At 42.5% G+C, this 27,428-nt stretch overlaps 1 protein-coding gene and 1 pseudogene across 1 annotated transcript in view; both read left to right on the forward strand.

Moving 5' to 3' along the window:
* Positions 1 to 1,743: 1,743 nt before the first annotated feature.
* On the forward strand, positions 1,744 to 7,169 carry LOC116374113 (ankyrin repeat domain-containing protein 33B-like; annotated as a pseudogene).
* A 3,335-nt stretch (positions 7,170 to 10,504) lies between these two features.
* The window catches only part of LOC109891141 (activin receptor type-1B), a 34,103-nt gene continuing 17,179 nt past the window's right edge, over positions 10,505 to 27,428 (forward strand). Inside the window, exon 1 of the mRNA XM_020483469.2 lies at positions 10,505 to 10,704. Within this exon, the coding sequence (XP_020339058.1) occupies positions 10,617 to 10,704 (88 nt within the window). The 5' untranslated portion in view covers positions 10,505 to 10,616. The remainder of the gene's footprint in view (positions 10,705 to 27,428) is intronic.

Genomic DNA, 27,428 nt, shown 5'->3' on the forward strand with positions numbered 1-27,428 from the left:
TGCCAGAGACGTTCTACTAGAGACAGTTTTGAATATTTAATTATAGATTGTGTTCTTTATAATGATCTTCCAGAAATGTGCATGCTCAGGTGAACGATAATTGAACAGAGCACAACAGTTGTTGACTGTTTTCTGCCGTTAAGAGGCAATGGTTCAGGACGCTCAACTGCATTTCAGTCTGTGCTCTGGACATCAAAGACGATGTAGAACAAATTCTCAAGCTTATATTATAGATGGTTCCATGTTTTGCAAATAGAGTGCCTTTAATCTTGCATAAGAGGCTTTGTAACCCCAGGGACTCTGTTGATGTGTTTTACATCAGCATCTCTGAAACACCTGTCTCCCTGGGTGACACTCTATCCTCAGTGGTCCTCTGTCTATCTATTGGTTTCTCAACCCTCCATTTGTTCTTTAACAGTGTGGCACCCTGATGTGGGGTCGCTGGGGTCGTTGAAACACTTGTGAGAAATTGGCACAACTGTACAATTAGTGTGAGGTTACATGTATCTGTGATGCGTTATGCATCAGTAATACGTATATCCAACATCTCAACATCTCTGAGGCTTATCCTCGTAAGCGAAAAACAACCAGAGACGTTTCAATGGCCAAGATGCGAGGATGGCCTGGTACAGGTGTGGCTGGATTTAAAACCCAAACACGAGCCGCTGAAGTCCCACGTGTGACTCTTTTTCTTCTTAGTGTGAATTTAGCATTGTGTTCAGAAGGGCTTTCAGATGCTAATCCAGTTATTCAACACTGAAGGCACGTTGAGTTCGCTCAGCCACAACCGTTCTGTTGCCATACACAGAGATTAAATGGGCAATCTAGGACAACAACAAACCGGTCATCCCCCCACTTATTTGGTAAACAGCTGAGGGATAGGGCTGGAGAAGTGTAACCACTCTCAAAGAGATAAACCATCATTATCCCTGATGGAGAATTATGTTGCGTTTCCTCCAGTCAATCTGTCAATCATATCAGAGAAATGTGTTGTTGATCTATAGATCATTCTAATGGCCCATTGAATGGCTCTGTGGTTTTGCCTCAACTTCAACGTTAACACAATCAACAGACTGGTCTGACCCCTGGTTTATTTCCCTAGAGGTCTCTAGGTGTGTGCCTATGCCAGACTGCGTTTTAGTCTCTGACATTTGACCCCTCTTGTTCTGTTTCTCAAAGCTCCAGTTGTGATGTAGGCTGAGGGTCCAGTTCCATCTCTTTCAAGATGGCTGCTGTGAAGAACCCTGTGTCTGAGGATCCCCTCCTGGGCAAAGGCCCTGACAAGGACGCCTCAGAGGTGTCTTTGTCAGGGAGTGTGTTAGATTCCGGGAGTGTCCTCTCAGATGACTCAGTGCTTCCAGACTACGAGCAGGAAGGTGATTCACAGGGTACTGCCAACACGCTGTATGATGTGTGCACTCGGAATGACCCCCTGGCGCTCCGAAAGGTTCTGGAGAGAGGGGTTACAAAAGAGGAGGTCATGGCGGTAGACCACAACGGCTGGGTATGGGTCTCTCTTGCTATTTCACATTTGGGATAGCTTTTGGGGGTGTATGATCCAGCGAGTCCTGAGGGTTACTAGTTCAAATACCAGGAGCATCATGCCCCCTGTAGGAAGACACAGAATGCTTCAATCAAGTCATGTAAAATTGTTGTTGGACTTAATTGCAGCCTTCACTCTGACGCAGTCAGATTTTTTCTTCATCGGTCTAATCCACATTTTTTACCCAACAGACTGGACTGATGGTGGCGTGCTATAAGGGTTGTTTGGACATTGTGCAATCTCTTTACCACTGTCCCTACCTGGACATAAATCAACAGGACAACGATGGCAACACAGCACTGATGATCGTTGCACAAGCAGGTGAGCCACTCTCACCAGACCTATTACTAAATAGTACACAGTGAAACCTCATTAGCACATCTCTAGGTTGCATCCCAAATTGAACCTATATTACCTTTATAGAGTACAACCAAAGATTTTTATAACTAATCCAGGGTATACCAGAGCCTGTCGTTTCCAATGGGAGAAAATGAATCATAGTGGGCAGAACAAGCAAGGTGGTGGTGAGATCCTATTGGCGCGTTCTAGTATTTATTTGAATATTTCCCTTGGGGAACGTATACCCTGTGAAGTATGCGTGTGCAATAACTCATTTTGCCCTTGCACTCCTTTTAAACAACTACATTTAAAAAAAACTTTGACAAAGGGTAAAGTCTACAAAACACTGTCCATTCTGTTTGTTTATTTATTTATTTTTATTTCACCTTTATTTCACCAGGTAGGCTAGTGGAGAACAAGTTCTCATTTACAATTGCGACCTGGCCAAGATAAAGCAAAGCAGTTCGACACATACAACAACACAGAGTTACACATAGAGTAAAACAAACATACAGTCAATAATACAATAGAAAAATAAGTATATATACAATATGAGCAAATGAGGTGAAATAAGGGAGGTAAAGGCAACAAAAAAAAGGCCATGGTGGCAAAGTAAATACAATATAGCAAGTAAAACACTGGAATGGTTGATTTGCAGTGGAAGAATGTGCAAAGTAGAAATAAAAATAATGGGGTGCAAAGGAGCTAAAATAAAAAATAAATACAGTAGGGGAAGAGGTAGGTGTTTGGGCTAAATTATAGATGGGCTATGTACAGGTGCAGTAATCTGTGAGCTGCTCTGACAGCTGGTGCCTGAAGCTAGAGGGAGATAAGTGTTTCCAGTTTCAGAGATTTTTGTAGTTCGTTCCAGTCATTGGCAGCAGAGACCTGGAAGGAGAGACGGTCAAAGGAAGAATTGGTTTTGGGCGTGACCAGAGAGATATACCTGCTGGAGCGCGTGCTACAGGTGGGTGCTGCTATGGTGACCAGCGAGCTGAGATAAGGGGGGACTTTACCTAGCAGGGTCTTGTAGATGACCTGGAGCCAGTGGGTTTGGCGACGGGAGTGAAGCGAGGGCCAGACAACGAGAGCGTACAGGTCGCAGTTGTGGGTAGTATATGGGGCTTTGGTGACAAAATGGATGGCACTGTGATAGACTGCATCCAATTTATTGAGTAGGGTATTGGAGGCTATTTTGTAAATGACATCGCCAAAGTCGATGATCGGTAGGATGGTCAGTTTTACAAGGGTATGTCTGGCATTGAAGCTCGTCTGGAGGGTTGTTAACACAGTGTCCAAAGAAGGGCCAGAAGTATACAGAATGGCGTCGTCTGCGTAGAGGTGGATCAGAGATTCACCAGCAGCAAGATCAACATCATTGATATATACAGAGAAGAGAGTCGGCCCAATAATTGAACCCTGTGGCACCCCCATAGAGATTGTCAGAGGCCCGGACAACAGGCCCTCCGATTTGACACACTGAACTCTATCAGAGAAGTAGTTGGTGAATCAGGAGAGGCTATCATTTGAGAAACCAAGGCAATCGAGTCTGCCGATGAGGTTGTGGTGACTGACAGAGTCGAAAGCCTTGGCCAGGTCAATGAATACGGCTGCACAGTATTGTTTCTTATCGATGGCGGTTAAGATATCATTTAGGACCTTGAGCGTGGCTGAGGTGCACCCATGACCAGCTCTGAAACCAGATTGCATAGCGGAGAAGGTGCGGTGGGATTCTAAATGGTCGGTAATCTGTTTGTTGACTTGGCTTTCTAAGACCTTAGAAGGCAGGGTAGGATAGATATAGGTCTGTAGCAGTTTGGGTCTAGAGTGTCTCCCCCCTTTGAAGAGGGTGATGACCGCAGCTGCTTTCCAATCTTTGGGAATCTCAGACGACACGAAAGAGAGGTTGAACAGGCTGATAATAGGGGTTGCAACAATTTCGGCAGCTAGTTTTAGAAAGAAAGGGTCCAGATTGTCTAGCTCGGCTGATTTGTAGGGGTCCAGATTTTGCAGCTCTTTCAGAACTCCAGCAGACTGGATTTGAGAGAAGGAGATATGGGGAAGGCTTGGGCGAGTTGCTGTGGGGGGTGCAGTGCTGTTGACCGGGGTATGGGTAGCCAAGTGGAAAGCATGGCCAGCTGTCGAAAAATGCTTATTGAAATTCTCAATTTTAGTGGATTTATCGGTGATGACAGAGTTTCCTATCCTCAGTGCAGTGGGCAGCTGGGAGGAGGTGTTCTTATTCTCCATGGACTTTACAGTGTCCCAGAACTTTTTTGAGTTTGTGTTGCAGGAAGCAAATTTCTGCTGGAAAAAGCTAGCCTTGGCTTTTCTAACTGCCTGTGTATATTGGTTTCTAACTTCCCTTAAAAGTTGCATATCACGAGGGCTGTTTGATGCTAATGCAGAACGCCACAGGATGATTTTGTGTTGGTTAAGTGCAGTCAGGTCTGGAGAGAACCAAGGGCTATATCTGTTCCTGGTTCTAAATTTCTTGAATGGGGCATGCTTATTTAAGATGGTGAGGAAGGCATTTTAAAAAAAATAACCAGGCATCCTCTACTGACGGGATGAGGTCAATATCTTTCCAGGATACCCGGGCCAGGTCGATTAGAAGGCCTGCTCGCTGAAGTGTTTCAGGGAGCGTTTGACAGTGATGAGTGGAGGTCGTTGAGGCAGTGATCGCTGAGATCTTGGTTGAAAACAGCAGAGGTGTATTTAGACGGCAAGTTGGTTAGGATAATATCTATGAGGGTGCCCGTGTTTACGGCTTTGGGGTGGTACCTGATAGGTTCATTGATCATTTGTGTGAGATTGAGGGCATCAAGCTTAGATTGTAGGATGGCTGGGATGTTAAGCATGTCCCAGTTTAGGTCACCTAGCAGCACAAGCTCTGAAGATAGATGGGGGGCAATCAGTTCACATATGGTGTCCAGAGCACAGCTGGGGGCAGAGGGTGGTCTATAGCAGGCGGCAACGGTGTGAGACTTGTTTTTAGAGAGGTGGATTTTTAAAAGTAGAAGTTCAAATTGTTTGGGTACAGACCTGGATAGTAGGACAGAACTCTGCAGGCTATCTCTGTAGTAGATTGCAACACCGCCCCCTTTGGTCGTCCTATCTTGTCTGAAAATGTTGTAGTTAGGGATGGAGATTTCAGAGCTTTTGGTGGTCTTCCTAAACCAGGATTCAGACACGGCTAGGACATCAGGGTTGGTAGAGTGTGCTAAAGCAGTGAATAAAACAAACTTAGGGAGGAGGCTTCTAATGTTAACATGCATGAAACCAAGGCTATTACGGTTACAAAAGTCATCAAAAGAGAGTGCCTGGGGAATAGGAGTGGAGCTAGGCACTGCAGGGCCTGGATTCACCTCCACATCACCAGAGGAACAGAGGAGGAGTAGGCTAAGGGTACGGCTGAAAGCTATGAGAATTGGTTGTCTAGGACATCTGGAATAGAGAGTAAAAGGAGAATGTTTCTGGGGGCAGTACAGATGACAGATTATAGTTTTGGAAAGAGAAAATTGTATAGAGATTAAATGTTTAATCGATGAGAAAATTAGCAGAATGTTGGCCAAAACCCATATCACTCCATCTTCTCCCACTGCCGGCCACTGGGCTTCCTCTCCTCACCTTATTTGGTAGTGAGTGGAAACGCCCTCCAGATTTTTCACATTCAAACATCCAGTGAAATATCTGGCTCATTATCTGTTCTATCTGTGGTACTTACTACTTCAAAAGTAGTGCACTATATAGGAAATAATGGTGAAATTTGTGACAGGCCTTTAGTATTTTCGATGGCACCTCATGATACCCTGAACCCATTCTCACCCTGTATCCTTCTCCAGGTCACACCATTACAGTGACCTACATCCTAAACTACTACCCCGGGGCAGACACAGAGATCCGGGATTGCCGTGGCTTCACCGCACTCATTAAAGCTGCCATGGCCGGTGAGTGAGAGGCCTCCTCCACTTCAACGCTACCATACACACCATACTGTAGTCATGAGAAAACATCTTAGAAATGTTTAGATAACCTGAGAAATTGATGTTACAAGTATAAAAACACAATTCTGACCCCAATTTACCTGCGTATACTGGGTATAAGCCTTCATTGTATGTTTGTGCAGTTCACAGTTCACATAGCTCACATGTATTATCAGACACACAACAGTGTGTCCGCTGACATTAAATTCATTAAATTACTTTAGAGATTCCAAAGGGTATACTTCTAAACAGAGTTGAGGAAAACATGCTCAGCTAACTGAAGCCTTTCCCCCATCACATTAAAGATAATTAATTCTCCCCTCTATCCATCATAAACCAAGAAGCATCTATGTTTTCTTATTCATGTAGCACATGATTATCATTATGGTGCTATAATATATATATATCTATATGCAATGGAATGTGAATGAAAGTGTTTCAATGGAGAAATATTATGACCTGAAAGCTATTTTATTTTTTCCCTTCACTGCTATTTCTCTTCCAGGTGCAGACCTAAATGCAATAGACACCAGGAAGCAGAAGAGTGCCCGGGACTGGGCACTAAAGACGGGCCGCTACGAGAGCCGCCTCCGCCGCCTCAACCTGCGGCCTAGAGCCGAGCAGTTTACTGAGAGCTACGTCCCCGAGTGGCCAGAACTGAAAGTGCTGGTGGCCAAAGCCACAGCCAACAAGAGCACCGGACAGATGATCACCCAGCGCATCAAGTCCACCTTCAGCTTCAATTTTCTCCAAGACCCGGGGTCTTGGACCATATGGTGCGTATCACCACCAGCATCCACAGCCCTTTGGTGGCCACCGCCTGCCGGCCGCTATGCCCCACCAGCCCCCCCGAGGTGGGAAAGAGGCGCTTGGCCGTGCCTGAGCTGAGGAAGAAGCACTCAGAGAAGAAGCTGGAGGAGAGCTCTGTGTGCCACAGCAACGGCTCCGTCTCCTCCATCATTCCACACATCCACTTGGCCGAGACCATCGCCACGTCCTGCTGTGTGGACACAGAGCGCAGGGGCAGTATTATCTCTATAGCCTCCACCAGGGTGCGCACCTTCATGCCCAGGAACATGGCCCACAGGAATAGTGTGTTCCCTTCCGGCTGCATCCCCAAGATCCAGATAGTGAAATCTGGAGAGCCCACACCTAGCAAGGAAAAAAAGAAGAAGAGGCACAAGGGTCACCTGGAGCTGCCTGTATGGAAGTACAAAGCAGAGAATCAAGAGAAGAAGGCAGAGAAAGAAAAAGAGAAGGCCAAGAAGGAAAAGGAAAGGAAAAAGAAGAGAGAGAAGTAGTGAGATGTCTAAAGCTGCCAATTTATTTCGATGCCACACATTTCCAATAACTTCCAATATATTTTTCCTGGAGTTGTACTCCAAACATCTGAATTATGAAGTACTGCTCAAATTACTCAAAGGTCTGGACTCGGTTTTATGGCCAATGCAGTAAAATTGATTATTTAAAGGCCATCATATTCATACTGCTTTGTAAATATTATAAAAATAAATAAAAAATTACACGACCAGTAAAGGCCCAGTGCACTACATTTGTGAATGTTTTATAACTAAATGTATTCAAGTGTAGGGGCGGCAGAGTAGCCTAGTGGTTAGAGCGTTGGACTAGTAACCGGAAGGTTGCAAGTTCAAATCCCCGAGCTGACAAGGTACAAATCTGTCGTTCTGCCCCTGAACAGGCAGTTAACCCACTGTTCCTAGGCCGTCATTGTAAATAAGCATTTGTTCTTACTGATAACAAGTTCAAACAGGTGCTATTAATACAGGTAACGAGTGGAGGACAGAGGAGCCTCTTAAAGAAGAAGTTACAGGTCTGTGAGAGCCAGAAATCTTGCTTGTTTGTAGGTGACCAAATACTTATTTTCCACCATAATTTGCAAATAAATTCATAAAAAATCCTACAATGTGATTTTCTGGATTTTTTTTCTCATTTTGTCTGTCATAGTTGAAGTGTACCTATGATGAAGATTTACAGGCCTCTCGCATCTTTTAAGTGGGAGAACTTGCACAATTGGTGGCTGACTAAATACTTGTTTGCCCCACTGTATGTATGTATGTGTATATATATATAAATGTATGTATGTATGTATGTATATATGTGTGTGTTGGTGACTTTATTGTGTAAATAAACCATTGTGAATGATGTCTGTTTATGATGTCATTTGATTCGGTGCTGTTTACCGTGGTCCTTAAATGGAGGGCTGAGGCTATTTTAAGATTTAGGAGTCAGGACTGAGTTGTGTAAATCAAGTCTTCAACGCTCTTAGTTGATGCGGAAATTGACCCACTATGCTGTTTACTCTCTCAATCTACGTCATATCGCTGAGTCTAATTTCAAAATAGTAATCCTCTGACATGAAGTTAAAGGTATAATGGGCCATGCCATCCTAGGTAGATTTTTAAACATAAAAAAAACAAACATTTGAATGATGTATAAGCCAGATACAAGCATGCAATAGTGCAAAGTTGGCACGTGCTATTTTCAGGTGTAAAAAGAACTTGACAGACTTTACTTGGGCTACACTTTACCTCAAATCTGACACCAGAGGGCGACCTTGTTTCTCTTTTTTCATTCCTCGCGGCTTTACTCAAGACTGTCGACGCAGTGTGACTGGAAATATTACAATCAAAAGGTAAAATTATCAAAGTACAATAAGTGAATGCAACTACAAGACGGCATCGATTTAAAAATGCTACTTTTAAGATCAGAGTGTAATAGGCAAAACTAATGAGCTCTAGCTAAGCTAATCAAAATGGAAATGTAATTTCACATGACTTATTGGTCACACTTGCAAAAACGACACAACAAAAGAATACTAATGCAAAAAAAGACATTGGTTCTTTGGATTATACTTCACCTTAATCCACATTTTGACCCCCCCAGAAATAATGCATTTGTGTCCCACACTCCTATCCATCAGATAATGTGTCTTACAGTTTGTCAGTATATGGTTGAAGGCAGTGTTTCCTCTCTACACTTCTCTCTGTGTAAGCTATGTGTAGTAGGCCTGTCGGAATATGGTTGTAAATATCTGTATGTGTGGGAGTCAGTGAACTTCAGAGAGATAATACCCCTTCAAAGCCTCCGCCTGTCTGGTCAGTCTGGCAACCTAGGGCGTGGTGGGGGTTGACTGGGGGCCAAGGGCAGAATATTTTTTTTTAGATTTAGGGGGATTAGGCGTTGCCATAATGTACAGACCAATCCCCCTATAAAGGTAGAGGACACTAGATTATGGTCTGGAGCTAATTCAAAGGAGTTCAACCTTTATGCAAATAATTACAACTGGAATTAGGCTATAGTTCGTATAATATTCATGACTTTAATTTATGTAACCAAAGATATTACAAAGTTTATTTCGGGTAAATGTCTGCTCTTTTAGTTATTTGAATGCTGGACAAATGGAGAGTTACAGAGGAAAAAAGAGCTTCTATTTATTTATTTTTACGAAAGAGAGAGAGAGAGATCATGAGTGCTTCACTGGATTCGGTATCTAGATGGTAATCATGAGTAATTAAATCAACTCGTGTTGTATGCACACATCTCGTATTATCGGTTCCAGGAGAAATGTTGGGAGTATACATGTACTGTAGCAAGACAGAGCTGCATTGCTTTGAACACTACACTCCCACTGGTACACACTGTTTGAATCAATGTTGTTTTAACGTAATTTCAATTAAATTACGTTGAATCAACATGGAATAGATGTTGAATTAACATCTGTGCCCTGTGGGCTGTTCCTTATGACTGCATTAAATAATACTGGATACTTACTATGATGTGCAAAACTATTCTTGAATGTGTTCAGCACAATGTGTGTGTGTGTGTGTGTGAGAGAGAGAGAGAGCAAGAGAGAGAGAGAGATACAATAAACTGGATCAAACTAGCTCCCTCTATATGTGACATACATGAGCAGGACCACACCCTCTTCTACTGTGGACAAATAAATCAATCCAAGGTGGAGCTGAGCGGAAAGACAGTATTAGGTAACTCTGATGCCTCTACAATATAATACAATACAATGACAATGGAGGGATTACTGTACTGTGTCCAGCCTAAAGGCACATTTCGGTGTCTAGGAGGGAGGGACACGGCTCTCTCAAAAAGATGGAGTTGATTTCTGTGTCCTCCTTTTTAGATGTATGGTGTCAATTTCAATGCATACACACTGTTTATTTTTCAGAAGTTCAGTAGCATAGTCTGATAAAGTGGGGCAGTGGTATGGGTATTCTTATTGGGGCAGCTTTACTGGGGTGGTTTACTAGTGGTTAGAGCACTGGTCCAGTAACTGAAAGGTTGCCCGATTTAATCCCTGAGCTGACAAGGTAAAAATTCTACGCCTGAACAAGGCAGTTTTGTAAATAAGAATTTGTTCTTAGCTGACTTGCCAAGTTACATTTTAAAAATATTATAGAGATCATGTTCTATGTGGGTGGTACATAAGATGTTAAAGGCCTATTCAATATTTAAACCACCTGGGTATAAAATCACATTATCATATTACATTATTTTAAGCCTTGACGTTACATTGTGCTTTCTAATCTTATCTAGTTTATTTTATCGCCCTACTTCAAAATAACAGCTAGTTAGCCATTCCTCTCCTTTAAATTATCCACACCCCTTTAAGGCGTCTGTCTGCTGGCTGGCTGGAGCTGTGTGTCCAATGATGTATATTTAAATCGTTGGTTGTGTCTCGCACTGCTGTCAATACCACACCACCCAACATATTAATGCAATGCAATGGGAATATAACGATCATGGCTAAGAAACAAATATTGTTAACGCTTTTCGTCCTGGGCTTATTCAGAAGTTATGATGGTGAGTATAATGTTTTTTTTTTTACGCCTGTGTGTATTTATTTACTTGGTTTGTGCGACTGGGGCTGACATCGCTTGGCACAACAACATGGCGCACGTAACGTTATTTGTTATCAAGCAAGCCGAGTTCGCAAATTGGACCTGATTTGTATTTGTATTTATTTTTTACTGGTAGTTCATTGTTTAAATAGAGCAGAAATAAATTAAGAGAAGCAGCTACATACCCTTCTTCACTGCGTTGTTTAAAGATGCATCATAACTAGCTATCTACTTGAGAATATCACAACGCCAGCTAGGTCTCTGGCCAGCTAGTAGCTAATTGTCAGCTACGATCACGTTAGTAAGTTAACATCTCAGAGAGCACATTTTTGGGATTTGGTAAGAACAGTCAAGGTTAACTATCTACCAAGGATCTTCCACCATTCCTTGACACCCAACACAATAATCAAATAGCAGCAGTTTGAGTCATCTGATCAAAGTTAAATGAAGGCATTTGCTCTATTCTCAAAAGCTAATATGGCAATTTCGGTTTTATTTATAATAAACGACCACATTATATTACATATCATATTATCAGCTTCAGGATCAGATTCATACAGGTAAGATATCCTTATTCCTAAATATGAGTTTGTTTTTTAAATCATTTTCAGTGAGAACATATTTGCTTATCTGCTTTTTAACAGTTTCTGATAGTGTGTAGACTATGCTCTGCACACACGATAACGAGTGGTTTTTAAAGTGAAGCTCTCAATAAGCTTTTGCTGAAACTACAACACAATGAGGGACTGAGGCTGACCTATTTAGCTTTCAAGAGCTGCTGTACATTGCAAAATGAGCCATTGTGTGGTTCTACCCATCAGCCTGAATACACTATGGCTTACACTGTCGCTATCATTATTGGATACAATATTTAATTTATATAGGATGAGATTGGATGTTAAACAGAAGTTGAGGGACGTACCTTACAGTAGTCAGGGCAGTGTGTGTGTCAGAGATGGAGAGCGATGTTATGTGAATCTGACAGTCGAACCTTAGAGGTTGTCAGGGCCAGCAGCAGAACGTGAGAGAGTGGGTTCATGCACCTCGTTCAGTTGAAGTCTGGGTGCTTTTGTGTCAGAAATGAGGGCAGGGATGAAGTTAGGCAGAAAGTGTCGACCTCCATCTTGTAGGCTACCCAGGGGCAGGTCCACTGCTGCTACACCCCCACCCTCTGCATGAACATGCAGCCCCATTGAACATGAACCTCATCTGATGGAGCAGATAAATGGAGGACTGATACAACTGTAATGCAGCAAGAAGCTGCCTTTTTCACTCACTCAACGAACTATTCAACAATGAGCAAACAGAACCCCCCCCCAGCCCCAGTTCCTCCTCTCCCTGGCCTTTAGTGCTTTTCAAGGTCTATAAACAGTCTGTCCCTCCTGATAAACCCCCTAATTGTGCACTCATGTTTGAATAACATGGATGATATGGTTTGGCTCTACTGTGGTTGGGTGCTTGTCTTCAGCGTTGTCTTATCAAACACAGATTGCATGTATACAGTCCTTTTACATTTAATCTGGGCACAGCAAGGGGCTCTGTTGTATCCATGTTTTGATATTTTTTTTAAAGCCCAAAAAGTTGGCTAATGGTGATTTTCCAGCTTGTTATCTAATCTGCCAGACTGAATGGTGTTAAAAGCCTGAATTAAAAAATCACAGCTTTTCTTTGCAACTGACTCATTGTGAAAGTGTGAGCCTGTTTCAACCTTTAAGTCCTGTTTCTGTAGGCCTATTTGATTGCTGTTCTCCAGTTTTGTGACTTTAGGCAACTTTGAATGGGGTGGGGGCCACAAAAAATCTGAACTCATGAGGGGCCGCAGCTGCTCGCGGGTCTGCCGTACCCACATCCGCCTTCTATCTGTTGAGTTTAGGAAGATTTGCGTTGACGAAAAAGGTGTGTGTTGAGTTTGAACTTAACTCATTATGACATTATACTGAAAAAACTTGAACAATAAATAGTTTGCATAACTGTGACATGAAAATCTGGTAATTAACATGATTATGACATAAAGTGACCTGAATGGCACAACACTACATTTGGTAGTTTTAATTATGACAGACAATTGAAATACCACAACATCATAACCCAGTGACATCATAAACATCACAGCGTGCCTGTTAGGCTACATCACATAACAATGTACAAGAGAATGTTCAGTTTGCCTCTTTTCTCCTTCTCTCTACCCTTCCTCTTTCCCCCTCCCCCACTCCCTTCACACAGCCCTGTCACCAAACAATACCTGTACTGTGCTTGACTTCAGTAACACACCAAACACCTGCTTTTAACATCACTATGGCCCAAGGGTTGTTCCACCTCAAAAAGCACAAAAAATAGGATTTTGAAACCCACCATCTTAGATTGTCCAGAAATACTTTCTCTAGTTAGAAGCAGATAATATTAGTATTCCTGCAGCATTATTTTGTTGAAATATAATTTAATATCTGAGAAATTCATCTAATTGATTGCTCCCTCATTGGCCACTTATAAAGTATGATTCATATAATATTAAATAAATACAGTACAAAACCTCTGATTTGGACCCCCCAAAAATATAAAAATATATTAGTGACAAATTTATGCAAATATTTTTTTTAAATCGGAAAGATGTGTTTCTATCAACTTGACTTGTTGTGGATTAAAGGCTGTGTGTGATGACGTAGAGCACATAAGTTCCCGCCATAATAAAACCAATTCAAGTTTAATTGGTTTCCATTGCATTTTCAACTCTACAGATGGTTTTGTCACAACCTGGTTAGTAAGTAAGACGTGAGGATTCCAAAGAAATAGTAAAAAGCCACTCGCGAACCCCCGCACATCCCATTTCAATCCCAAACCAACAACGAGTATACAGTATCAAATAAAGTTTAAAAATCGAATCAATCACAAGGTAACACAAGAAATGTACATAACTATAACGAGGCTATATACAGGGGGTATCGGTGCCTAGTCAATGTGCAGGGGTACAGGTTAATTGAGGTAAAATGACTATGCATAGATAATAAACAGCGAGTAGCAGCAGTGTAAAAAAACAAAAGGGGGAGATTCAATGTAAATAATCCGGTGGTCATTTGATTAGTTGTTCAGCAGTCTTATGACTTGGGAGTAGAAGCTGTTAAGGAGCCTTTTGGTCCTAGACTTGGTGCTCTGGTACCGCTTGCCGTGCAGTCCATGACTTTGGTGACTGGAGTCGTTGACCATAGTATATGGTCCTGGATGTCAGGGAGCTTGGCCCCAGTGATGTACTGGCCGTACGCACTATCCTCTTTTTGAGGATCTGAGGACCCATGCCAAATCTTTTCAGTCTCCTGGGGGGGAAAATGTGTTGTCGTGCCCTCTTCACGATTTTCTTGGTGTGTTTGGACCATGATATTTTGTTGATGTGGACACCAAGGAACCCGCTCCACTACAGCCCTGTCGAGGTTAATGGGGGCCTGTTCGGCCCTCCTTTTCCTATAGTCCACAATCAACGTGACAATCTTGTCATGTTGAGATAGAGGTTGTTGTCCTGGCACCACACTTCCAGGTCTCTGACTACCTCCCTATAGACTGTCTCATCGTTGTTGGTGATCAGGCCTACCACTGTTCTGTTGTCAGCAAACTTAATGCTGGTGTTGGAATCGTGCTTGGCCACTAATCATGCACCCCTGAGGGGCCTCAGTGTTCAGGATCAGCGTGGCAGATGTGTTGTTGCCTACGCCTACCACCATGCCAAATCTTTTCAATCTCCTGAGGGGGAAAAGGTTTTGTCGTGCCCTCTTCACGACTGTCTTGGTATGTTTGGACCATGGTAGTTTGGTGATGTGGACACCAAAGAACTTGATACTCTCGACCCACTCCAATACAGCCATGTTAATGTTAATGGGGGCCTGTTCAGCCTGCGTTTTCCTGTAGTCCACGATCGTCTCCTTTCTCTGACTCACATTGAGGGAGAGGTTGTTGTCCTGGCACCACACTGCCAGTTCTCTGACCACCTCCCTATAGGCCGTTTCGTCGGTGATCAGGCCTACCACTGTTGTGTCGTCAGAACTTAATGAGGGTGTTGGAGTCGTGCTTGGCCACACAGTCGTGGGTGAACAGGGACTACAGGAGGGGACTAAGTATACACCCCTCAGGGATCTCAGTGTTAGGGATCAGCGTGGCAGACGTGTTGTTGCCTACTCTTACCACCTGGGGGCGGCCCATCAGGAAATCCAGGATCCAGTTGCAGAGGGAGGTGTTTTGTCCCAGAGTCCTTAGCTTAGTGATGAGCTTCGTGGGCACTATGGTGTTGAACGCTGAGCTGTAGTCAATGAACAGCATTCTCACATAGGTGTTTATTTTGTCCAGGTGAGAAAGGGCAGTGTGGAGTGCGATTGAGATTGCGTCATCTGTGGATCTGTTGGGGCGGTATGCGAATTGGAGTGGGTCTAGGGTGTCCGGGAGGATGCTGTTGATGTGAGCCATGACCAGCCTTTCAAATCACTTCATGGCTACCGACGTGAGTGCCACGGGGCGTAATCATTTAGGCAGGTTACCTTCACTTCCTTGAGCACAGGGACTATTGTGGTCTGTTTGAAACATGTAAGTATACAGACTAGGTCAGGGAGAGGTTGAAAATGTCAAGTGAAGACACTTGCCAGTAGGTTTGCGCATGCTTTGAGTACACATCCTGGTAATCAGTCTGGCCCAGCGGCTTTGTGAATGTTGACCTGTTTAAAGCTTTTGTTCACATTGGCTACCGAGAGCATTATCACTCAGTCATCCAGAACAGCTGGTGCTCTTGTGCATGTTTCAGTGTTGCTTGCCTCGAAGCGAGCATAAAAGGCATTTAGCTTGTCTGGTAGGCTCGCGTCAATGGGCAGCTCGTGTCTGGATTTCCCTTTTGTCATCCGTAGTAGTTTTCAGGCCCTGCCACATCCGGCTCTGACGCTCGTCTGTGTAGTAGGATTCAGTCTTAATCCTGTATTGACGCTTCGCTTGTTTGATGGTTCGCCTGAGGGCATAGCGGGATTTCTTATAAGCATCTGGAAAAGTGTTCTGCTCCTTGACAGCAGCAGCTCCAGCCTTTAGCTCAATGTGGATTTTGCCTGTAATCCATGGCTTCTGGTTAGGATATGTACGTACAGTCACTGTGGGGACGACATCGTCGATGCATTTACTGATGAAGCCGATGACTGAGGTGGTGTTCTCCTCAATGCCATTGGATGAAACCTGGAATATATTCCAGTCTGTGCTAGCAAAACTGTCCTCTAGTGTAGCATCTGACCACTTCCGTATTGAGTGAGTCACTGGTACTTCCTGCTTTAGTTTTTTCTTGTAAGCAGGAATCAGGAGGATAGAATTATGGTTAGATTTGCCAAATGGAGAGCTCTGTGTGGAGTAAATCCACTGAGTGGATATTTTTTTTTCTCTGGTTGCACATGTGACATGCTGGTAAAACTGATTTAAGTTTGCCTTCATTAAAGTCCCCGGCCACTAGGAGCACTGCTTCTGGGTGAGCATTTTCTTGTTTGCTTATGGCCTTAGAGTTCGTTAAGAGCGGTCTTAGTGCCAGTTTAGTTCTGTGTTGGTAAATAGACTGCTATGAATAATAGAGATGAGAACTCTCTTGGTAGATGGTCTACAGCTTATCATAAGGTACTCTACCTCAGGTGAGCAATACCTTGATACTTCTTTAATATTAGACATTGCGCACCAGCTGTTATTGACAAATAGACACACACCCCCACCCCTCTTCTTACCAGAGGTAGCATCTCTGTTCTGCCGGAGCATGGAAAATCCTGCCAGTTCTATATTGTCCTTATCGTCGTTCAGCCATGTCTCAGTGAAAAATAATATGTTAGTTTTTGATGTCCTGTTGATAGGATAAGCTTAATCGTAGGTCATCAATTTTATTTTCCAATGATTGCACGTTAGCAAGAAGAACTAATGGCAGTGGGAGTTTACTCGCTCGCCTACGGATTCTCAGAAGGCTGCCTGATCTGCGGCCCCTTTTCCTGCATCTTTTCTTCACACAAAATGTGTGGATCTGGGCCTGTTATAGTGAAAGCAGGATATCCTTCTCTTCGGGCTCGTTAACCTCTCTGGGATATGTGGGACGGTAGCGTCCCACCTCACCAACAGCCAGTGAAAGTGCAGGGCGCCAAATTCAAAACAACAACAAATCTCATGATTAATTAAAATTCCTCAAGCATACAAGTATTTTAAACCATTTTAAAGATAAACTTCTCGTTAATCCAGCCACAGTGTCTGATTTTCAAAAAGGCTTTACAGCGAAAGCACCACAAACGATTATGTTAGGTCACCACCAACTCATAGTACAACACAGCCATTTTTCCAGCCAAAGAGAGGAGTCACAAAAAGCACAAATGGAGATAAAATTAATCACTAACCTTTGATGATCTTCATCAGATGACACTCATAGGACTTCATGTTACACAATACATGTATGTTTTGTTTGATGAAGTGCATATTTATATTGGCGCGTTACGTTCAGTAGTTCTAAAACATGCTGTGATTGTGCAGAGCCACATCTATTTACATAAATACTCATTATAAATGTTGATGAAAATACAACTGTTATACATGGAATTAGAGATATACTTCTCCTTAATGCAACCGCTGTCAGATTTTTTTCTTAACTTTACGGAAAAAGAAAACCATGCAATAATCTGAGTACAGCGTTCAGACAACAAAGCAGCCAAAAAGATATCAGCCATATTGTGTAGTCAACATTTGTCAGATATAGCATTATAAATATTCACTTACCTTTGATGATCTTCATCAGAATGCACTCCCAGGAATCCCAGTTCCACAATAAATTTGAGATTTTTTTCAATAAAGTTAATTGTTTATGTCCAAATAGCTTCTTTTGTTAGGGCGTTTGGTAAACAAATCCAAATGCCAGCCGAACGAAAAGTTCCGTTACAGCCCGTAGAAACTTGTCAAACTAAGTATAGAATCAATCTTTAGAATGTCTTTTTTTATCATAAATCGTCTATAATGTTCCAACCGGAGAATTCCTATGTCTGTAGAAAAGCAATGGAACGAGAGCTAACTCTCGGGACCGTGCCTCAGAGTCTGTGTGTCACGGTCGTTGTATGGAGGAGACCAAGGCGCAGTGTGGTAAGTGTTCATACTACTTTAATTAAAGAAAGAACACTGAACAAACTATACAAAACAAAAAAACAAACTGTGAAGCTGTTCAGACAGGAAACTAAACATAGAATAAGAAGCCTGTGGGACTCTGCCAGACACCGGGCTCAATCCCCTCTCATTCGCCCCCACTTCAGTAGAAGCCTGAAACAATGTTCTAAAGACAGTTGACATCTAGTGGAAGCCTTAGGAAGTGCAACATGACCCCATTTACACTGTATATTGGAATGGCAAAGAGTTGAAAAATGACAAACCTCAGATGTCCCACTTCCTGATTGGATTTTTCTCAGGTTTTCACCTGCCATATGAGTTCTGTTATACTCACAGACATCATTCAAACAGTTTTAGAAACTTCAGAGTGTTTTATATCCAATACTACTAATACTATGCATATATTCACATCTGGGACAGAGTAGCAGGCAGTTTACTCTGGGCACCTTCATCCACGCTACTCAATTCATCCACGCTACCCTGTCACCAAGAAGTTAAAGGAAAACGTTTCTTCCAGTCCGCGGTGAGTAATCGCTGTACTCATGTCCAGAAGTTATTTTGGGTCATAAGAGTCGGTAGCAGCAACATTGTGTACATAATAAGTTACACACAAAAAAAATTGCACAATTGGTTGAGAGAAAGTAAAAAGTCAGCCATGTTCTTCGGCGCCATCAACCGTTCTCTGTCGTGGATGATGTTGGCTTTCGTTGACTGTTTGAGCACCGGTACACACTACCACTACCGTACACACTACCACTACCACTGCTATTTTTCACGTTTCCCTACTAGAGTTACACAGTATTGTTGAATCACATCCATGAGCTACTTGCTATGGGTGTCGCTGCTATTAGCTTCACGACTGATATTTGGGCCAGCGACGTCAGCCCCATGAGCATGCTGAGTGTGACAGCACAGTGGTTCGACAAGGATTTTTGTACTGAGGAAAGCTGTATTGCATGCTCAAGAATGTGCTGGTTCTCATACCACTGCTGCCATTTTCAATTGCATTTGAGAACATGTTTGAAACTTGGAAACATGAACACACTCCTTATTCGAACAACTGCGTCTGCAGAAGACGTGATACCCTCTGCCATGGCATTGAAACGTGTGCTCAACAAAACTGCTGACACAGACCGTGGGGTTAACTTACAAAAGTACTCGAGGCTGTGAACTAGCGATTTGGTGGCATTCTCTCTAACCCTCTACTGTGTCGCCACCATGCTCAATGCTAGGTACAAGGGCCGCTACTTCGATGCAGACAAGAAACAGGGTTTACGTGAAATGTTACATACGCAGCTGGACAAGATAGAAACGGGCACAGTGACAGTGACAGGGCCACAGACAGACAGAGCTGAAACTTCACTGCTTGACATGTATGATGAAATCCTTGTTGAGAATGAAAGGACTGAACAATGAAACAGCAAGTAAGTGAAATAAATGGGTTTTGATGTTTTACTGGTAATAGGGACATACATAATAACTTTTTTTGTGTGTAACCCTTTATTTTACCAGGAAAGTCAGTTAAGAACAAACTCTTATTTACAACGACGGCCTACTCCGGCCAAACCCGGACGATGCTGGGCCAATTGTGCACCACCCTATGGGACTCTCAATCACTGCCGGAAGTGATACAACCTGGATTCAAACCAGGGACTGTAGTGACGCCTCTTGCACTGAGATGCAGTGCCTTAGACCGCTGTGTGTGTGAGAACTATCGTATCGACCAAAAATGTAATATCGGTGCATCCCTAGTTTAAAGGTCTTGCTCACATCGGCTATGGAGAGCGTGATCACTTAGTCGTCTGGAACAGCTGGTGCTCTCATGCAGTGTTTCTTGCCTCAAAGCGAGCATAAAAGGCATTTAGCTTGTCTGGTAGGCTCCCGTCACTGGGCAGCTCATGGCTGGGTTTCCCTTTGTAGTCCATAATAGTTTTCAATCCTTCCACATCCGAGTGTCAAGAGCCGGTGTAGTAGGATTTGGATGAATCCAGGAACATATTCAGGTCTGTGCTAGCAAAACAGTCCTGTAGTATAGAATCCGCGTCATCTGACCACTTCTGTATTGAGCGAGTCACTGGTACTCCATGCTTTAGTTTTGCTTGTAAGCAGGAATCAGGAGAATAAAATTATGGTCAGATTTACCAAATGGAGGGTGAGGGAGAGCTTTGTATGCATTTCTGTGTGTGGCGTAAAGGTGGTCTAGAGGTTTTTTCCTCTGGTTGCACATGTGACATGCTGGTAGAAATGAGGTAAAACGGATTTAAGTTTGCCTGCATTAAAAGCCCCGGCCAAATGCTTCTGGATGAGCATTTTCTTGTTTGCTTATGGCCTTATACAGCTCATTGAGTGCGGCCTTAGTGCCAGCATCGGTTTGTGGTGGTAAATAGATGGCTACGAATAATATAGATAGTGTGGTCTACAGCTCTGAGCAATACTGAGAAGAGCAATACCTCGAGATTTCTTTAATAGTAGACATCGCACACCAGCAGGTATAGAGACGCCCCTCGTCTTACCAGACGTAGCTGCTCTGTCCTGCTGAAAAACAGAGGAACCAGCCAGCTCTATATAATCCGTGTCGTCGTTCAGCCAAGTCTCGATGAAACATAAGATATTACAGTTTTTAATGTCCCGTTGGTAGGATATTCTTAATCGTAGATCGTCCAGTTTGTTTTCCAATGATTGCACTTTGGCCAATAATACCGAGTGTAGTGGTGGTTTACTCACTCTCAACAAATTCTCGCAAGGCACCCAGACCTCCGCCCCAGTATGTATTTTCTTAATTCGAATGACTGGGATGAGGGCCTGGTCTCCGGGGAGCAGTATATCCTTCGCGTTGGACTCATTTAAAGAAAAATCTTAATCAGTTCGAGGTGAGTAATCCCTGTTCTGATGTCCAGCTTTTCGGTCATAAGAGAAGGTAGCAGCAACATTGTGTACAAAATGAGTTACAACTTCTTCTTTTTTTAACTAACAAAATAGCAAAGTTGGTTAGGAGCCAGTAAAATGGCAGCCATCCCCTCCGGTGCTAGTTTTCTATGTTTAACAATTAGTATGGAGTGGTGTCTCAGAGTATCGTTTCTTCATCCTATGTAATGCATTCTCAGTGAATTGTGTATTTCCTCATCAGATTAGTGATTGAAGTTGTTAGGTTTATGTCCATTCTACATCTTGATATTACCAGGTTCTGACCGTAAATTGGTTCACCCAAATTACAAAATCAAATATTGGTTTCCTTACCCTGTAAGAAATCTATGGATAAGGTATGACAGCAACCCATGCTTTGGTTTTGTTTACCTGACCAGTGTTTCAAATGCTAACTTATTTTTGGCACAAATACAATGCACCTATATGGTACCTACAGTTGAAGTCGAAAGTTTACATGTACTTAGGTTGGAGTCATTAAAGGCTAATTGACATAATTTGAGTCAATTGGAGGTCTACCTGTGGATGTATTTCAAGGCCTACCTTCACTCGGTGCCTCTTTGCTTGACATCATGAGAAAATCAAAAGAAATCAGCCATGACCCCAGAAAAAAAATTATAGACCTCAACAAGTCTGGTTCTTCTTTGGGAACAATTTCCAAACGCCTGAAGGTACCACGTTCATCTGTACAAACAATAGTACGCAAGTATAAACACCATGGGACCACACAGTCGTCATACCACTCAGGAAGGAAACGCGTTCTGTCTCCTAGAGATGAACGTACTTTGGTGTGAAAAGTGCAAATCAATCCCAGAACAACAGCTAAGGACCTTGTGAAGATTCTGGAGGAAACAGGTACAAAAGTATCTATATCCACAGTAAAACAAGTCTTATATTGACATAACCTGGAAGGCCGCTCAGCAAGGAAGAAGCCCCTGCTCCAAAACCGCCATAAAAAAGCCAGACTATGGTTTGCATCTGTACCTGGGGACAAAGATCATACTTTTTGGAGAGATGTCCTCTGGTCTGATGAAACAAAAATAGAACTGTTTGGCCATAATAATCATTGTTATGTTTGGAGGAAAAAGGGGGAGGCTTGCAAGTTGAAGAACACCATCCCAACCGTGAAGCACGGGGGTGGCAGCATCATGTTGTGGGGGTGCTTTGCTGCAGGAGGGACTGGTGCACTTCCCAAAATAGATGGCATCATGACGTAGGAAAATGATGTGGATATATTGAAGCAACATCTCAACACATCAGTCAGGAAGTTAAAGCTTGGTTGCAAATGGGTCTTCCAAATGGACAATGACCCCAAGCATACTTCCAAAGTTGTGGCAAAATGGCTTAAATTATTAAGGACATCAAAGTCAAGGTATTGGAGTGGCCATCACCAAGCCCTGACCTCAATCCCATAGAAAATGTGTGGCCAAAACTGAAAGTGTGTGCAAGTAAGGAGGCCAACAAACCTGACTCGGTTACAACAGCTCTGTCAGGAGGAATGGGCCAAAATTCACCCAACTTATTGTGGGAAGCTTGTGGAAGGCTACCCAAAACATTTGACCCAAGTTAAACAATTTAAAGGCAATGCTACCAAATACTATTTGAGTGTATGTAAACTTCTGACCCATTGGGGATGTGATGAAAGAAATAAAAGCTGAAATAAATCATTCTCTCTACTATTATTTTGACATTTCACATTCTTAAAATATTGTGGTGATCCTAAGACAGGGAATTTTTACTAGGATTAAATGTCAAGAATTGTGAAAACTGAGTTAAGGTGTATGTAAACTTCCGGCTTCAACTGTATATTAGCATTTTCACGCTTCATGTTCAAATCATTCTGAAATATTAAAAACTTTTTGTGAAACCCAATTATGTTAGTCAACATGATTTGGATCGCCCCCCCAACATAGATGTGAATAGTCCCTATACTCTCACAGCCTAGTAGCTGTAACTGACAGACCCAAACAGGCATATGTGTGTTACTATCTATGCCATATATCTATACCATTATATCTCTATATCTATACCACACCGAATAAAAGTCTCCAAATGACTTTGCTTAACCACTCAAGCCCAGGGGAAACTCTAAACCACAGCTGTACCTTGTATCAAGGTTGAGGGGTGAGAAGGTTCCTTCACTTCAGGGCTCTTTTGAAAATACATTTTCATTTGTTCAGTCCATATTTACAACTCGGCATGTACATCCTTGTTGATAAAGAGCATCAGAGTAAACAAGCTTAAAGACAAACAGGGAATTGTTTGTGAAACGGTATGATTGAGATGTTTAAAGAAGAGGTGACAGGGAGAGTGACCAGCTCTCGTTCCCTGGGTTTGTGATACGTGGAAAGAGAGAAGTATTTTAGACTGAGGATGGGATGAGCTGGACTGTGTAGTAAGATTAAGCGCAGTTCATGGGATCTACAAAACAGGCATGTAATTATTGAGAGGGGCTAATGCTGAAAGCATTTTACAAATGCATATCTTTTACCAAAGGAGTCATTTAGTAAGTTAAGAGGTCTGTTTTCCCCTATTATCTCATTTCTATCAATTGCATTATCTACTTCTGTAGTTGCACATTGATTTTCAATGTTTTTTTTCTCCGTCTCAAATTGACACGCTGCATCCTGTCTCCAAGGACTCCTGTGTCAAGGCTCTGAGTATCTGATGCCAGTCTCCCATGGGCACTATAACCAGGGGGAAAAATCAAATCAAGTACTCACAAGTTTGGGCTGCCTGCCTATTATGTATCTGGTTTTACTGTCTGTTTAAAATAAATGGGAACTCTTTTGAACAGACCTCGCTCTGGCCTTGATTGATCAAAGTATGTTGACATGGAAACATATTTTGTTCCAGCATAACCTACATGTTCTTCTCACCGATCAAATTATCATGTTTTCTGATGCTGGAGTTTCTCAGGCTTGCAGTTTTCCCTCTTGCTTCCCAATCATTCTTCAACCAAACACTGACCGAACATGGCAAATGGCCATTCCATCACATGAATGTTAACATGCCTCCCCACGGACTAAGTACCATGCGAGGAACACACTGCCTGCTTATCTGAGATCACTGAACCTATGTTTAGAAAGCCAACTAGAATCAGAAGACTGAGCACAGATACAATAACAGGAGCATGTGCACAAGCGTGCGTGCACACACACACACACACTTCCTCTGTATCGATTTGAGTGGGATAGTCGGGGAGGATAGGGTGAGTAGAGTGTGTTTTCTGCGTGGTGGCGTCTGGGTGTCTTCATCAGGTGCCGCGCCTGGCCTGGTGCTCTTTCCTCCCTCCTCGTCTAGAGTATCAGCACTTAACTACACTACCTACAGCAAGTCATAATCCCCTTTCATTTCTCACTACTTTAGCTATTCATGTTTTTGAAGCCTTATATTTTCATGGTTGTAGTTACACTTTCAATTAGGCTTCTATCAACATTAAGCTTATTCAGCTTAATTCAGCTGATTTATTTCCACTATCTTTTAAGGCTTTTGTTTCCGGTAGAGAGATTTTAACTTTTCCATCTGTTTGAACAGAAATTAAAGCCTTTGCTTATGCCCCCAAAAATATATACAGTGCCTTCGGAAAGTATTCAGACCCCTTGACTTTTTCCACATTTTGTTACGTTACTTACGGCCTTATTCTGAAATTGATTAAATACAGCAATTTCCTCAATCTACACACAATACCCCATAATGACAAAGCGAAAACAGGTTTTTAGATTTTTTTTTGTGCAAATGTATTAAAATTAAAAGCAGATTCCTTATTTACATAAGTATTTCGAACCTATGAGAAATTGAGCTCCGGTGCATCCTCTTTCCATTGATCATCTTTGATGTTTCTAAAACTTGATTGGAGTCCACCTGTGGTAAATTCAATTGATTGGACATGATTTCAAAAAGCACACACCTGTCTATATAAGGTCCCTTAGTTGACAAGCATGTCAGAGCAAAAACCAAGCAATGAGGTCGAAGGAATTGTCCATAGCGCTCCGAGACAAGATTGTGTTTTGGCACAGATCTGGGGAAGGGTACCAACATATTTCTGCAGCTTTGAAGGTCCCCAAGAACATAGTGGCCTCCATCATTCTTAAATGGAAGAAGTTTGGAACCACCAAAATTCTTCCTAGAGCTGGCGGCCCAGCCAAACTGAGCAATCGGGGGGGGGGGGGGGAAAGGGTATTGGTCAGGGACTTGACCAAGAACCCCATGGGTCACTCTGACGTGAGTTCTCCAGTTCCTCTGTGGAGATAGGAGAACCTTCCAGAAGGACAACCATCTCTACAGCGCTCCACCAATCAGGCCTTTATGGTATAGTGGCCAGACAGAAGCCACTCCTCAGTAAAAGGCACATGACCGCCCGCTTGGAGCTTGCCAAAAGGCAGAAACAAGATTCTCTGGTCTGATAAAACCAAGATTGAACTCTTTGTTCTGAGTGCCAAGCATCACGTCTGGAGGAAACCTGGCACCATCGTTACGGTGAAACATGGGGGTGGCGCCATCATGTTGTGGGGATGTTTTTCGGTGGCAGGGACTGAACGGAGAAAAGCACAGGGAGATCCTTGATGGAAACCTGCTCCGAGCACTCAGGACCTCAGACTGGGGCGAAGGTTCACCTTCCAACAGGACAGCGAAGCACACAGCCAAGACACAGCTTCAGGACAAGTCCCGGACTTAAACCTGATCTAACATCTCTGGAGAGACCTAAAAATAGCTGTGCAGCAACACTCCCCATCCAACCTGACAGAGAAGAATGGGAGAAACTCTCCAAATACAGGTGTGCCAAGCTTGTAGCGTAATCACCAAGGGTGCTTCAACAAACTATTGAGTAAAGGGTCTGAATTAGAGGTAGACTGCTTATGATTTTTCAACACCGATACCGATTTAGTGGAGGACAAAAAAAATAGCTGATACCGATTTTTTTTTTAATTATTTTTTTTATGTGTGTGTGTGTGTGTGTATATACATTTTTGTAATAATGACAATTGCAACGATACTGAATGAACACTTATTTTAACTTAATATAATACATATGGGCTTTTGGATGGGTGTTCTTAAGGTGATTCCACAGGTTGGTGCTATTTTTTGATTTAGCTGTTGCTGACCCCATGCTTACATCTTTATCACAGATAAGACACCTTGCTTTCCCTGGTGCCAATTCCATGTAATAGTCCCCACACTGGTGCTCTGCTTTTCTCTGCCATCTGTAAAACACACACAGAGCTCTGAAGTGACAATGATACTGAAGAGTCTGCTTAGGAGACAAATACTCTCAACTGTTTGAATAAAAAATAGAGTTTAAGTTACCTGTGATGAATGTTGAAAACAAAAACTGTAATTTCTATATGCAGGAAATCCTATTTTAATAATGGACATGGTACGAATTGACTACCAAAGTGCTAGTCATAATTCCCATGACACCTTCTAGCAAAATCTGAAAAGCGGTTCCTTCATTCATTTATTCCATAGGGTATTTTTAGATTCACTTAAAATAAGGTCTGTGTTTCGTGTAGGCTTTCACCACCTTGCAAATTGTATAACTGTGTAGATATCCATAGGACAAGGTAACTGATCAATATTGGCTAAATATAAGCGAAGATCGTTTTTTTTTGTAGAGTGGATTTATGAAAATATTTTGACAAACGTTACCTGTGTAAATCTCACTAGGATAAGGTATCAAAACTCCGAGGCGGTTTAAGCCTGCACGAAACACAGACATTATTTGAAGTAGATCAAGACATCCTCTATGGAAGACATGAACGGTAAAATAACGAAGGAAGCCCTTTCAAGTTCAGCCGCAAGTTATTACAGGAATTATAACGCGTTGACTATCTCTCTAAACCATATACCTTTGACTATTACGAGCCTGCTGCTGCCTACCACCCCTCAGACTGCTCTATCAAATATCAAATCATTGACTTAACTATAATAAACACACAGAAATACGAGCCTTAGGTCAAATCCGGAAACTATCAGCTCGAAAACAAAACGTTTATTCCGTTCCGTATTTTATCTAACGGGTGGCATCGATGAGTCTAAATATTCTTGTTACATTGCACAACCTTCAATGTTATGTCATAATTACGTAAAATTCTGGCAAATTAGTTTGCAAAGAGCCAGGCGGCCCAAACTGTTGCATATATAGCCTGACTGCGTGCAATGAACGCAAGAAACGTGACACAATTTCACCTGGTTAATATTGCCTGCTAACCTGGATTTATTTTAGCTAAATATGCAGGTTTAAAAATATACTTGTGTATTGATTTTAAGAAAGGCATTGATGTTTATGGTTAAGTACACATTGGAGCAACGACAGTCGATTGATTGTTTTTTATAAATGTAATGCTAGCTAGCAACTTAACTTGGCTTACTGCATTCGCGTAACAGGCAGGCTCCTCGTGAGGCAGGTGGTTAGAGCGTTGGACTCGTTAACTGTAAAGTTGCAAGATTGGATCCCCCGAGCTGACAAGGTAAAAATCTGTCGTTCTGCCTCAATCCTAGGCCGTCATTGAAAATAAGAATGTGTTCTTAACTGATTTTCCTAGATTAAATAAAGGTATAAAAAATAATAGGCTAAATCGGTGCCCAAAAATACCGATTTCCGATTGTTATGAAATCTTGAAATCAGCCCTAATT

Source organism: Oncorhynchus kisutch, linkage group LG5, assembly GCF_002021735.2.
Source record: "Oncorhynchus kisutch isolate 150728-3 linkage group LG5, Okis_V2, whole genome shotgun sequence".
In the NCBI taxonomy this organism is placed as follows: domain Eukaryota; kingdom Metazoa; phylum Chordata; class Actinopteri; order Salmoniformes; family Salmonidae; genus Oncorhynchus; species Oncorhynchus kisutch.